General features: G+C 37.0%; 1 protein-coding gene across 1 annotated transcript; it reads right to left on the bottom strand.

Annotated features, from left to right (window-relative positions):
• Positions 1 to 12,873: 12,873 nt before the first annotated feature.
• Positions 12,874 to 15,255, bottom strand: LOC122031602. The gene is made up of 7 exons (XM_042590698.1): positions 15,099 to 15,255; positions 14,766 to 15,028; positions 14,523 to 14,696; positions 13,894 to 14,001; positions 13,733 to 13,818; positions 13,324 to 13,651; positions 12,874 to 12,882 (listed from the first exon to the last, which is right to left on the bottom strand). The coding sequence occupies exons 1-7, from the start codon at positions 15,253 to 15,255 to the stop codon at positions 12,874 to 12,876; spliced, it is 1,125 nt and encodes a 374-aa protein (XP_042446632.1).
• Between the last annotated feature and the right edge of the window lie 741 nt (positions 15,256 to 15,996).

The raw sequence follows: 15,996 nt of genomic DNA, 5'->3' as shown, positions 1-15,996 counted from the left end.
TTGGCCACTATTTCTCCGTCCTTCCAGGCAAGGGCTGTTGGACCGCAAATAGAAAGGTATATCCTGTGCTCTATTTGGACTTGGTCTTGGACAAGCTCCATAAGAGGAACGCCTTCATCTAGCAAATCCTCGGGGACATGTGAAGAGCTTACTCTCATGAGAAGAGTTCTTGCTTCAATAGGAGGATGGAAAGATGGAGTTCTAAGAGAGGGAGAGATGTGCATCAAAGGAAGATTAGTGGAGATAGAACGACCTCCTGATCTAGTGTGCACTGGTGATCCGATAGGGATTTGTATAAAAGGGTGGAGAGGCTTGCTTTTGTTCCGTCAAGGGACCAGACGAGCGATGTCTTTTCCTTTAAATTATAAGAAGAGTCTTTGACTTTGGGGATGAAGTCAGTATCAGGGAATCAGGTTGACCAATAAGGGATCTTGTTTCTCCTATCAGGCTTGCCATCTCTACTGGTAATCGGGGAGTCCCCTTCATTAAGGCTGTAATTGGTGTTGGTGATGCTCTTTCCCCAGGGGTCACCTTGGTAAGGTCGACGATTTCTATTCGGTGTGCTTCTAGTTCTATCATCGTAATCTTCATGACTTTGTTTAGAGATGTCCTCATCATCATGTCAGCTATAAAAAATAACATATCTTCAGTTAGATATCAAAAATTGTGAAGATAAAAATTCTTGTCAAATGAAGCAATGAGAGGAATTAGTCTAGGGATAAGCCCCAACATGTGCAATATAGTCCTTCCTCAAGTAGGACATTGCTGCTGAATTGCAAATCGAGCAGCTTTTGGGACGCACTATGGTAGTCTTGCTCCAAGTGGTAGTCTTTAAAATAAAAAAATGGGAAACCCGAGGAGATAGTGGAATGCATAGAAGCAAAAGAGAATCACGACCCCCGTTAAAATACGAAAGGAATTAGGGCCAAGATGTGATAACATGATACAAAAATATTGTGACACTTCTATGAAGAAAACATGGATAGGAAAATGTAGACTGCTCATTATATGGCTTCGGAAGAAGGTTACAAAGCTTGGAGGAGGATAATCTGGCCGATCATTGCCATTCGAAAGCTTTAGCAGATAATTGGTTAAGACTCCATAAGCCATCCTCAGTCGATCCAAAGATGCCTCAGTAAAACTTGAAGTGATGGATTTATACTAGAGAGCGGAGGAATATTTGCTAGCCATGGATGGTACTACCAAGGAACCGATGAAAGGAGGGGTCGTAAAAGCGAACTAAAACTGTAAGTACCCCGAGTTAATTTTGATGCAGTCAACCAAGTTAAGTTAGGTCCTACGGTTTGATGCTTTGTATCTAAGTATGCAAGAGCTTAGAAATATAGAAAGTTGAGTGGAAGACGTAGAGGATGAGAAGGATGGCACAGGAAGCGAGTTGACGAGATCGGTGCATCCGAGGGACAAGATGCTACTGAAGAATACACCAGTAGACGAGAAGGACGTGCATGACGTCGAAGGGACTAAAAGCCGGGGAGGAAGCCTGCTCAAGGAGAAGGTCGGAGTTGAATTTGAGTTATCTCAACTCTGAATGGCTGGAACATCAGCCACGCAAAGAAAGGACTTGGGAGTTGCCAGCCTAGAGTGAAAGCGCCTCTAAAGGTTTTGGAGGCGCCTCAAGCATCGATAGCAGAGCTGTTGCTTTCGGGATCCAAGGCACTCTGAAGCAACTTGGTGGCATCCTCAAGAAAACTAAAGGCACCCTCAAACGTAGAAAGTCATTGGTTAGCGATTGATTGACTGTTGAAGTGTGGATAAAATTGTATTCACTTGGAGGCACCTTAGACCTCTTTGGAGGTGCCGCCAACCGATGAATACCAACGGATATTTTATCCCAGGAGGCTATAAAAAGTCTCTGGTGTTAGGAATAAATCACAACAACTTTTGTAATCAATTCCTAGCTATTTTCTTGAGCTGTCAATATTTGTAAGAGGCTTCTCTGCCTACAACGAAGGAGATTCTTTTAGTACTTTCATTGTCTTGGATTAACAACCATTTTAAGTTGTAACCAAGTAAAAATCTCTACCTCTTTTTTTTATGTTGTTGATTATTTTGATTGTCTAATTAACTGTTTATCCTTGCTAAGTAGAAAGCAAGAGATTTTTCTAGTTCCAATTGTAGGGCTATTCACCCCTATAGTCGGTCACACCTGAACCTACAAGTGGTATCAAAGCTCAACCATTTCAGAAGGACTAATTACCAATTGAAGCAACGAGACGATAGTTGAATCTAGTATTCACCCACCAAAGTTCGAGGGAGAGTTCACGATGTGAAAAAAGTGAATGGAAGCCTTTTTCAAACCAAACTTTTAAATTCTTTTAATAATCAAATATGATTTTATAGCACCTCAGGATCAACATAAAGCTGAACAATAAGAATACATGTGAACCAAAAAAAAAAAGCCGATTTCTTGGCAAACGACAAAGCACATTTCCATCTATTAAGTGTTCTTATGGCCTAGGAAGTCAATCAGATTGGTATACGATATAGCTAAAGACCTTTGCGAGAAGTTCCTAGAGCTACACGAAGAGACCTTGGACTGGTAAGACGGGATTTGTTGGTGTGGGAAGCATCCAACGATTGAACCCAAGTTTTGATAATCGTAAAGGATTCAAAGTTAAGGTTAATTGTTATCTGATATGTGTGAATGAGTTTACAGGAAAGTCCTAACTGTGGTTAGGCGGGTGAAAAATCCTAGGAGGTGGTAACCCTAGGTGGTGGAAAATCCTAAGGGGCGGTAACTTTAGGTCCTAGTGGGTGGTAACCCTAGGTGGTGGAAAAATCTAAGGGGCGGTAACTTTAGGTCCTAGGGGGTGGTAACCCTAGATGGCAGAAAATCCTAACGGGGGGGTAACCTTAGGTCCTATGGAGAGATAACCCTATGTGGCGGAAAACCCTAGGGGGTGGTAACCCTAGGTCGAAAGTCCAATCGGTTTGGAGGACCGGTTTGGGAATAGGTATGCTCTTCTGAGTGGAGTAGGTGAGGACGTGTTCCCCACTGAGGGAACAGTAGGCGTCAGTTCGACCTAGGGTTTCCAGTCGAAAATCCGAAGTCAGAATTGGGCAGTCCGGTAATTGTCAGATATTCTTGTTTATGTTATTATTATGTGCTAACTTTATTTTGTAGGGTATGGTGTTGTCTTGTGGACTAACATATCTTGTAGGGGTAAAAGAGTAAAGTTAGCCTCGGATGAACAGTACCTAAGGCGCCCTCATGGAGCTTGGAGGCGCCTCGGGGTGCAAGGTTGAGAAGTTTGCGCAGCAGAGCGGGAGGCGCCCTCATGAAGAGTTGAGGCACCTCGGACGACATTGAAGGCGCCCTCCAGGAGGTTGAAGGCACCCTCAAGTGGATAGACGAAGACTACTCCGAAGCTTATCTGCGTTGCGGATCCGGCGATGATGGAGGCACCCTCAAGGGGATTTAAGGCGCCCTCAATAGCCTTTATAAGGCAGTCTTGACCAGCAACTCTACACAACACATTCCAAGTGATCCTTCTTCCATGTGCTGCTCAAGAGATGATCCAGAACTGCTGTAGCAACACCCCGACAACCAAGAGCTTCAAATTTATCATTTCTGTTATCGGTATAATTTAATTATTGCATTACTTGTATTTCATACTTGTAAATTACGCGATTATAGTTGTTGCCCAAAGTAAACGCTCAAGGAGCGTGGGCCTTGGAGTAGGAGTCGCCCAAGGCTCCGAACCAAGTAAATCTTGGTGTCCTTCTATGGTTGTTTTAATTTCTACTGTGTTTAACTCTCGTCGAATTTCTCAATATGAAAAGTGAAAGCCACGAGCGCTATTACCCCCCCCCCCCCTCTAGCGCGTCTCGATCCAACAATTGATATCAGAGCCTGGACTGCAAGAAGGACTAACTGCCGATTGTGCACAAGAGCCATAGTCAAATCAAACCATGTGGGTGGAATATTGACCTCAAATGACGGAGTGGGGGCTCCCGTGTCCGGTTCAAGAGAACCAGACACTAGGCAGGAAGTCCTAGTTGCGGCTAGGAAAGGAAGTCCTAGTAGGTCGGATGGACCGAGGGGCAGGAAGTCATAATAGGTCGGGTGGACCGAGAGGTAGGAAGTCCTAGTTGCGTCTAGGCAAGGAAGTCCTAGTAGGTCGGGTAGGCCGAGGGGTAGGAAGTCCTAGTGGGTCGAGGATCGAACATTAGGGAGCATGTGGTCCTTTGTTTGAGGAGGGGATTGTTGGGGTTGAAAGGTTGAAAATATAGTCCCACATTGAAAACACATAGTAAAAGAATATGAGTTTATAAGAAAAAGATATCTCCGTTGGTATGAAGCATTTTGGGTAGAGTCCAATAGAAAAACCATGACCTAATGGCTATCCTTCTTTTCCTATTGTAGACCTAATGGCTTTTACACCATTTGGTGATTCTATAAGCTCCCAGACTTTATTAGAATACATATATTCTAATTCTGTATTTATTGCTCTTTGCAAAGATGTTGTATCTTTATCTTGGAGTGCTTTGTCATATGTTCGGGAATTAGATTTATGTTCACCAGGGTTGAAATCCAAAGACTCTCCCAAAACATGAATCAACACTCCCACTACAATGAGGCACTGTCTGTAATTGTGCATCATTTGTAACACGTGTTGCAGCTTCTTGTGGTATCACATCTTGTACAGTTGGTACTAGATTAAACGTGTCTTCTTCTAATTTAAGAACAATTTTACTTATGGGCTTGTATAACATAGTCCTCTTCTAAAATCGGGCATTAGTGCTGACAATGATCTTCTGATTTTAAGGACTATAAACTTCTTTTCATTTTTCTAGGATAACCCATAAACAAGTGAACTCCTGTCCAACTTATCAGTGTCTCTCATATGCTAGACCACCCAAATCCGAATATGCTTCAAACTAGGCTTACGCCCATTCTGTATTTCTATGGGAGTAGAGAGTTCTGACTTAGAAGGTACTACATTCACTTTCGTTTCCAGTGTATATCCTCAAAACAAATTTTGGTAATTTTCTGAATAACTCATCATCGATCTAATTATTCCATAAGAGTCTCATACCTTCTTTCTACTACACCATTCTGTTGGGGTGTACCAGGTGCAGTTAGTTGGTATTGAATCCTTACTTCTGATAAGTGACTCCTAAATACTCCCAAGAGGTACTCGCCACTACGAACTTACCATAGTTACTTGATACTTTTACTTTAACGTTTCTCCGCATCAGCCTTGTACTCTTTGAACTAATCAAAGCACTTAGTCTTGCGGTACATCAAGTAAATGTATCTATATCTCGAATAGTTGTCGAAATATTTGAACCTACCTCTTGTCTGGGTAGTCATACGACCACACAAATCAGAATGAACCAATTCCAACATATCTTTGGCTCCTTACCCCTTAGACTTAAAAGCTTCTTGGTAATTTTTCCTTCCAAGTAAGACTCGCAGGTTGGAAAGATTTTCATTACCAATGAACTCAAAAGTTCATTAGTTACCAATGAATCCTACTCAAGTTAATATAACCTAGCCTTAAATGCCAAAGATATAATTGGTTCATTTCCGAAGGTTGCTTTCTCTTATTGTTAGAAGATTAATTTATATTTATTGTATCGTGGGAGTTATTGGATTATAAATTGTCAACTAACGTACAAGAATAAATATCTTTCCTATTTTCTTGATAACAATTTTGTTATCAAAATAGACAGAATATATATTCTTTAATAGTTTAGAAATCAAAATCGAGTTCTTTTTAAACTTGGTACGTAAAGACAATTTCTTAATATCCATATTTTATTCCTATTAGAGAATAAACTTCTCCCACTGCAATAGCTGCTACTTTTGCAGTAGTGCCCATGTAGTCGGTGATTTTCCCTTCATATAGTTGTCGGGTTTCCTGGAGCCTTTGCAATGAATTACAGACATGATCAGTGGTTCCTGTATCTACACACCAGGTACTAGTAGATAGCACCACTAAAACATGTAACAACTAATGAATAAAATACACCTTTATTGTTCTCAGTTCTGAGAAGACAGTCTACCTTAATGTCCAAGTCCTATTTCCAATCATTATAATTGGGACTACTAAGTCTATCCTATAGTATAACAACTAGCGGATTGACAAACATTTTAAATCCTAAGAATCACAAAAATATTTGGTCAAGACCAACACCTTAAAATCCCATGAATTTTGTATGCCACGATAGTGTGGACGTATACAAAATTAAAGAGGAGATTTTATCCATTAATTTTATTATCTTGTCATCCTAACTTTATGACAAATAAAATTAATAGTTGAACCATCAAATATTTGGTCAAAAACTTTGAATTTGAAATAATATTGATTCCTCAAAACAATATCATTTAAATTCACCAACACCTCAAACACCGTGAATTTTGCATGCCACGATAGTGTGGACGTATAAAAATTCAAACATTTGTAAGAGAAGGGTTTTACCCATTAATTATCTTGTCAATAAGTATTTATGACAAATAAAATTATCTCAAACACTGTAAATTTTGTATGTCACGATAGTGTGGACGTATACAAAATCAAGCATTTGTAAGAGGAGTTTTTCCCATTAATTTTATTTCCTTGTCAAACTGACAAATAAAATTACCTCATACACCATGAATTTTGTATGCCACGATAGTGTGGATGTATACACAATCTCAACATTTGTAAGAGGGGGTTTTAATTTTATTATCTTGTCAACCTATCTTTATGACAAATTAATAGTTGGTTTTCTTCGGTCACACAAATAATAGCAGTGACTCCGATGGGGAGGATACTATTAGACATGCCTAAGTGTATACCATTACTTGACACTAAGTCCATTAATAAGATTATGCCCCTTTCGATGGGGAAGATCACATGCTCTTAATTAATTTCCTATAGTCATCCAAAATGGAAGTTTGATCTAGTGATCCGCAAACAAGCTCATCCGATATGGAGGAATGCACTCAGAGCCAACGCGCAAGCTTGTTGCATCTCTTACAAACCAGTAATGGAGACCGTGGAATTTATTTAAAAAATAAATCCCTCTCCCACTTAGTTATTTAAAGTGAGGAATTTTAAACTATCCTAGCATACATCACATGCATACACACATCACAGTAAATAAAAGTAATAAATATGAAAATTAATTTTCCAACTATTATGGCATTTTTCCATCACTGTCCTCCGTGTGCTCTAACCCTTGCTGCTGCCTTCTTTATCCACCGTCATCGGGTCGAGTCGTCTCATCTATCTTGCTTGTTATTCCACTGCGACTCTGGTGCTCCAAAAGTACCACGCCTCGCAAGCATCCGATCCACGACAAAAATAGAATTTTACATATATTGATCATATATTCCACAAAGGAATGTACATGTAATCTAGATCGAAAATAAAATTCTAAAATCCTAAGGCTAATACAGCTCCTGCTGTATTAGTTACATACAATCATGCACATACACAAAATAATGCCCTTGACATGTCCAAGGGTCCAATCACACACAACATTTATAAGCCAAAATAGTTGGAGTCTATAACCACAAAGTTAGCACATCCTACTATTATCCTGCCTAAATTATGTATGACATGTGCATAACCTAATTTGAAAACCAAACACATAGAGGCAAACCCTAGCTCTGATACCAATTGTTCGTTAGTCCTAGGAAAACCGTACCGACTCCACTGTACAAAAATTTTATACAAGTGTCAAACCTTTCCTTAAATAACCTATTATGTTCTTTAGAAGTTAAATTAGGAATCACAGACGGAACTTAACATCATTGATTCCAAATTTAACTTATTTGTTCTTAATGGTTTAGATTTGAATCGCAAGCGGAATTTAATACTATTGATTCAAATCCACCTATGTTATTAATTTCATTAAATATTAATTTCCAAAATTTGCTTCCAAGACTGCATGGTGAGGCACATGGCCTTCTTGGATATGGGAGCAACCACCACCGCCTAGACAAAGCCTTTTAAGGAAAGCTAATATTTAATTTCCTTAAATAACTCTAGGTTAACTGAAAAGAACAATCGAATCACAAATTTGACAAAGTAAAAAAAAACACAAACTCGAAAACAAATTCGAAAAATAGATCTAATTGCCTCTTGTGTTTGGAATTCATACAAAAGAAACACAACTAGTATGATGCGGAAATTAATTACTAATTATACCTTCCTTTGTATGCAACGACCTCTTGATCTTCTACCGTATTCCTCTTCTTATCTCGGACGTTGTGTGGGCAACGATCTACCGAGATGAGAACCACCCAAACCCTTCTTCTTCCTTCCTAGTTTCGGCCACCAAAAGCTCTTCCAAGGATGAAGAGGTTCGGCCACCACCAAGCTCCAAGGGATGCTAGAAATAATGCCTCCTTTTCTCTCCTTCTTCTCCAAGCAAGATCCGGCCACCACAAGGACTCCAAGGATGAGATGAGATTCGGCCACAAGATGGAGAAGAGAGAAAGAGGAGGGGCCGGCCACACCCAAGGAGAAAAAGAGAGGAGAAAAATAATAGAGTTGTTCAGCCATGAAGGCACCTCTACCCCCTCTTTTATAATCCTTGGTCTTGGCAAATAAGAAAATTTAAATAAAAACTTCCTTAATTCTTTTGCAATGAAAAGGAAAATTTATTTAATTAAAAATAATTTTCTCTTCTCACATTACATAGCCGGCCACTTTAATCCTCAAAACAAGGAGAGTTTTAATTAACACAAGAATTAAAACTTCCTAATTTATTTCCAGAAATTTATAAAAAATTTCTCTAATAATTTTTCCCTTTAAGGTGGTTTGTAAAAAGGAAATTTTATAAATTAAAATATTTCTTTTAAACATGTGGATAAAAAGAAAGTTATCTCTAAAAAATTAAAATCTCTTTCAATCTACAAATAAGGAAAGATATCAAATCTTTTCTTAATCTTTTGTAGAAACTTATAAAAGAAATATTTAATTTTTAAACTCTCTTTTAAATCATGAACATGGTTAAAAAATAAAATTTTCTTAAAAATTAAAATCCACCTTTCAATGTACAAATAAGGAAAGATTTCAAATCTCTTCTTAATCTTTTGTAGAACGCTATAAAAGGAAAGATTTTAAATTTCAAACTCTCTTTTAAAACATGATATCCACATAAGAAATAATTTTAATAAAAATCCCTTTTTAATATGATGTGGTCGGCCACCTAAGCTTGGGCTCCAAGCAATTGGCCGGCCACCTTAAGGCTCAACCTTTAGGCTTGGCCGGCCCTAAGCTTGAGCTTCAAGCTTGGCTTGGCCGGCCCCTATAGGTTGGGTAAGAAGGTGGGTATGTGGTGGGTATAAATCTCTATATACAAAAAGCTACGATAGGGACCGAGAGGAGGAATTGATTTTGGTTTCCCGATGAAATTAAGCATCCCGTGTTCGCCCCGAACACACAACTTAATTTCATCAATAATAATTCATTCCACTAAAGAACTATTATTGAACTACCGAACCAATCCCAAATTACATTTTGGGCTCCTTCTTATTATGAGTGTGTTAGTCTCCCTGTGTTTAGGATGTCGAATGTCCACTAATTAAATGAGTTACTTACAACTCACTTAATTAATATCTTAGTCTAAGAGTAGTACCACTCAACCTAATCGTCATGTCAGACTAAGTCCACCTGCAGGGTTTAACATGACAATCCTAATGAGCTCCTCTTGGGGACATTATCAACCTAGATTACTAGGACACAGTTTCCTTCTATAATCAACAACACACACTATAAGTGATATCATTTCCCAACTTATCGGGTATATTGATTTATCGAACTAAATCTCACCCATTGATAAATTAAAGAAATAAATATCAAATATATGTGCTTGTTATTATATTAGGATTAAGAGCACACTTCCATAATAACTGAGGTCTTTGTTCCTTTATAAAGTCAGTATAAAAAGAAACGACCTCTAATGGTCCTACTCAATACACTCTAAGTGTACTAGTGTAATTATATAGTTAAGATAAACTAATACCTAATTACACTACGACCTTCCAATGGTTTGTTCCTTTCCATCTTGATCGTGAGCTACTATTTATAATTTATAAGGTGCTGATAACATGATCCTCTGTGTGTGACACCACACACCATGTTATCTACAATATAAATTAATTGAACAACTACATTTATCATAAATGTAGATATTTGACCAATGTGAATCTTATTTCTAGATAAATATTTATATCAAAAGCTAGGCTTTTAGTATACATCCTAACACCTCAAACAAAGGACCACAAGCTCCCTAATGTCTGATCCTCGACCCACTAGGACTTCCTACCACTCGATCCACCCAACCTGCTAGGACTTCCTTGCCTAGACGCAACTAGGACTTCTTGCCCCTTGGTCCACCTGACCTACTAGGACTTCCTGCCTCTCAGTCCATCCGATCTACTAGGACTTCCTGCCTAGTGTCTGGTTCTCTTGATCCAGACATGGGAGCCCCCACTTCTTCATTCAAGGTCAATATCCACCCACATGGTTCGATTGGACCATGGCTCTTGTGCACAGTCGGCGGTTAGTTCTTCTTGTAGTCCAGGCTCTGATATCAATTGTTGGATCGAAAAGAATTTAGATATCTCCATAATGGCATGATATTGTCCACTTTGGGCCTAAGCCCTCATGGTTTTGCTCTTGGGCTCTACCCAAAATGCCTCATACCAATGGAGATATCTTTCTCTTATAAACTCATGATCTTTTTCCATGTGTTTTCAATGTGGGACTATGTTTGCAACCTTGCAACCCCAACAGGATTTACTCTGGAATCAACTCAGCAATCTCTGGATGGAAAAGGAAGAAACGGTAGCTCATCTACACGCAAAAATCAAAGAGATAATCATCAAATTAATGAACCTCGGAGAAACGGTAACTAATCGGGACTTGCAAAGGTATGCCTTAAATGTATTCCCGAAAATACTGGAATGATCGTTTATAGTAGACTCCTATTATATCTTTAAGGACTTTGAGATAAGTACTCTAGAAAGTTTATTTTCTACATTCAAATTACACGAGTCTCAATGTGTAAAACAAAAAAAGGAGCCAAGTTAGAACCTAACTTTGTAAGTTAAAAAGGATGAACCAGATTCTGGCACATCCCTCAATGAAGATGAAAGAGCAAACATCGTAAGGAAAATTTCAAAATTCTTTAAGTCTAACAGTTTTAATAAGTCACCGGCCAAGAAGACCCTTCAAGGAAAAAGGAGAATAAGATGTTATAACTGCAATGAAAAAGGACATGTAAAGGCTTTCAATCAGACGAAGTTGGGGTATGTTGACCGGTTGCGACCGCAGGAACCGCGAAGATTGAGCTCTCCTCTCGTTCAGATGGGGCTCACATAGCCGATACTTCGATAGATATTTGTTGAAGGGTAGTGGTCAAGTGCATTGGTGTGGCCGATCGACATCTTTTACGATGTTGACGACGAATCAAGGGTTTGGTGGAGGTTATGGACTCGCACTACAAAAAAATAAGGGTTTAGCAGCGGTTTTTCAAGGCCTATACCAGCGGTTTACGACCGCTGCTAACCCTTTTGCACCGGTTACAAAACCGGTGCAGGTGTTGGCGACGCTAAATGCAACCAAAACGGTAATACTGACCGGTGGTTTAAACTTATAAACCGCTTCTAATGCTTACCAATAGCAGCAGTCTTACGGTGGGCCTTTAGGAGCGGGTAGTAACCGCGTATATAGATCAATATGGGTCGCCTCAAGGTGGACCTTTAGGAGCGGTTAGTAACCGATTCCGAAGGTCAACTTTTACAAACAGTTAAAACCGGTCTTATAACTTACTTTGCAATTTAAAAATGACGTTTTAGAAGTAGTCTAAAACCGACACAGAAGAATGATTTATTAGAGGCGGTTGTAAACCATTTTAGAAAATAGTCGTTTAGATGCGGTTGTAACCAATCCTATAAGTTTATTATACAACAGTGACACTATCTATAGGAGCAATTTTAAACCGCCTCTAAATATACAGAATTACCATATTTAAAAATGCTTTTATATCATATTGTACCTATAGATTTCCAAAATGAATGCTCAATTTAAATCAATTGATAATATTAATATTTCACTGCACAAATCTAATTTATATTCATAACACAATTTGAATTACCAAATAAACAAGTCATATTCATATTTAAGTTCAAAATATTCATAACATACATTTAACACCACACTATACCACTAATACAATCCTTTCTTTAATTCCCAAAATATATAGAAACTTCAATAACAAGTTTTCTCCACCAATAAAGCATCAAAAGACATTTGCTTCAAGTGACAAAAGGCATTTGCTCCAACCTTCAATAGCAACCTTCAAAAAAATGCAAACTTCAAATAATGCAAAGACATATAGAAGGGAAAAAGACATAAAAGACTATATAGCTATAAAGAATGATGAATACCCTTGCGACTTTAGTAGTTGGAAAAAAAATACAATACAGGATGAAATAGAAAATTTAGACAAGATCAAGGCACAAAGCAGCTATACATGGTCTTCATAAACTACTTTAACTCGTTCAATGCTTATCTAGTCAAGGTTGTGAGATATGATATTGCAGATCTACAAGATTTCCATCATCAACAAAACTCAATATGAACCATGAAATATCCAAGTTAAATTCTATAAGGAATAAACAACTTTTTTAGAATTTTAGAGAGACCATGGTAAAGGATATCTCATTGTAGCACCTGTATAGAGGAAGTAGTCTGTAGTTTAATATCTCAAGGAGCAATATAGACATTCCAGGCTTGTTCAAAAAAGATAATGATCGTTGGGTCAAATTCTGCAGATACAAAAAATAAAGTTACAAAAGAGCACATTGTTCTAGTATATTGCTAGCAAGCAAATAATGTAAATTTATCAATTGTTCTAGAAAAGGCATCGCACTAAGCAATTAACATCAGCCAAAATCATACTTTGAGACTTTAATGAAGTCATACTTTACGACTTTAATGACTATATACTAACTTGATAAAATAGTAAACTTATAGAGTCACAAAATGGAGTTTGACCTTGAACCTAATTCAAAATTTAATTGTTTCCAGTTTAATTGTGATAAACAAGATGAGCTGCTAAAACTTCATCTTAACAAAAACATTTCTATTTAAAAATTTCTAACCTGTCTAGTTATTATTTGATTCTGGTGATGGGGAGGATCTACATCTATTTCCTTCCGCAGTTGATGAAACTTGTTGTTGCATAATATTTGTAAGCATAGCTGCCATTTACAAAAATAAATAAATTTGCTATCATGTACTTAACTATACAAATAATTTTAAACAAATTCTTTTATTTTATTAATGTTATTACCTGTGCCGGTAATGATTCAGGTCCATGAGAACCTCCAACACTACCCGACATCATATTGAGCATTACCCGTGCAAAATTTTGGAATTGATCATTTTCTTTCATTTGTCTTTTCATCTGCTGTATTTCCATTTGTCGTTGTGCTTCTCGCAACTCCATATCTTTAATTTTCTCTCCCATTTCCTTAAATTTGTCCGTCATATATGAATTAGAGTGATAGTCTTGCCAATACATTGAGCTACGTTTACATAGCTCTGGGAACACTTGACTAGGCAGCGCACCAGCTCCTAAACATCGTACCCGACCAGAATGCTCAGGTCCAAAAACCTCACTATATATTGAATAAAATTAAAGTTGAACCATTTGCAACAGCTTTTACAAAAATGAAATGAAATTAAAAAAATATTATTACCGAAATGCCTCCTCATGGACTTCTATTGGTTGTGTTCCTTCAGGTTTATCTTGAAGGTGACGATCCACAGTCTCTTTAAGTAAATTCTAACAAGAAAATAAATTGTTAATAGAATAAAAATATATTTTAAAGTCGACTTAAAAAGTGAAATATATTATTACCTCAATTCGTATTGCCTCGTCATCAATAAGGGCGCCTCCTTTCTTTCCACTTCTTCGACTCAATTGTTGTATTTCAATATGACTCGGTTTTCTTCCATTTTCTTGAGACTAACAGGATAACAAATCCACATTTAGCACCAAATATTAATAGCATAAATTCTTCTATTTGCATAACAACTTATAGAAAGAAAATAAAACAGTAATAAATTACATTGGTTGTAATTATATAAATTACAGTAATAACAACTTACAGTAATAAATTATATTTATATAAATTCTTCAAAAACTAACTATATACATTACATTGCTTGTAATCAATTTCTAGAATCCCATAAAACCTTGGAACTTCAAGGATAAGAGCATTAAAGTGTAAAACAGTAAATAAGCAGTGTGAAACTAACTGTAAGAAAGAAAAGAAATAATTTTGATTCTTACAAATTTATATTCCAATGATGGAATATTAGTGCGTCCTTGTGCATGAGTCCCTTTCTTTTTGTTCGCATTTTCTCTATTGATTTTTGAAGTTTTCTGGCACAAAAATTTATAAGGAAATTATAACATCTATAACATATATAAAAAACTATTAATACTAGTTGTACCTCGGTAGACTTCCACTAGTTACATAAAACTTCCCATGTTTGAAGTGTCAAGCCATGAGGAATGGGTTGTATTGCAACAAGCTCTTCTAGTGGAGTATTTGAATCATAAGATGTAGCTTTCACTTCAGTCCTCCACCTTCTCCACGCAGCCCCCATCATTTGCATTATAACTCTTCTATGGCAATTGGAGATACAGAAACGTGCCTATAAACATAAAATAAAATATGTACATGATTTAAATTCATAATTGAAATTATGATCTTGTAAACTTACAGTAACAAGTTTCCATGCATTATTCAAACGATTTGTCGACATTTTTCTCCAATCTAAAAAGCTCAGGGGCAACACAACTCCATTCCGTGCAATAGTCCCAATAAAATTTGCAAGAGTCGGTTGTAGATCACCGTAAGGCTGTCCCCTTTCATTGAATTTCACTACCAGCATATGATCGGGATATAATGCATGAATATCTCTCATAATAGTCTTGCCACGTTTTCTTTTCTGAGCTTGGGATGAAGACATGATCTCATTTTCATCTGAAAAATATAATTTTCACTTAGTGTTGCAAAAAATAATTTTCTATTCATATCCAAAAACATTTTTCACCTTTCTCATTAACCTCCTCATTTTGTAGCTCTAATGGTGAATGAGATGCTGTATCTTGTGATTCATTTTCATGATCAACTCCTCTATTACTCGATTCTTCTCTCGTAGATCGTCTTTGGCTATTTTGTATTAGCTTTCGCATTCTTTTGTTTGCCATTTTCAAAAGTTACCTACAAATCACAATATAGAAATATGAATGAAGTTTGAAGTGTAAAATCTGAAATTGTCATACAATGTTCAAGCATAATAACAAAAGAGAACAAATTTTCTGCATTAAAAAAACATCTAGATAATTAACTCAGATATCAATAACAAAAGAGAAACAATGTTCCGCATTAAAAAAACACAAGGAATGAATTGTATTAGTCAAAATGCATAACTCTAGTAGCTGTAAGAAAAGATTTCTGTCAAAAAAAATTTAATCTAGTTGAAGTGGTTGAAGACCTACTTGAGCTGAAAATCACTATAAACAATAGCATAAATAGAGTTGGTGACGACAACACTAAAGAAACACTAACGAAAACAGAACTATGTTGTTCATCATGCTGCCTTCTTTAGTGATATTTACCAATATAAAAGTTATACAAAATTAATCTGATTTGATGAAGATTCAAAGGGACCGAAAGATAACATAATTGAGAACATCTAAATGATTGGCTCAAGTATCATCAATGACGTGGAAACTTTAGACCTTGTACACCATATATTTCTTTCAAACTATATCACAAAATAAGGGGAAAAAACTAAAACAGAAGCTCTAACAACACGAACTACATCAAACCTGATAAATGTAACTGCAAAACAATGCTAATAAAGAGTGCTACAAGGATATTTGTATACTTCTCAAATTCCATAAAAAAGTATCAAGAACATTGCCAGTGATTTTGTCTCGGCATTG

This window comes from Zingiber officinale, chromosome 11A (genome assembly GCF_018446385.1).
Source record: "Zingiber officinale cultivar Zhangliang chromosome 11A, Zo_v1.1, whole genome shotgun sequence".
Classification (NCBI taxonomy): Eukaryota; Viridiplantae; Streptophyta; class Magnoliopsida; order Zingiberales; family Zingiberaceae; genus Zingiber; species Zingiber officinale.
Note: the sequence above shows the minus strand (reverse complement) of the source record. Positions and strands in the feature narration are given on the sequence as shown.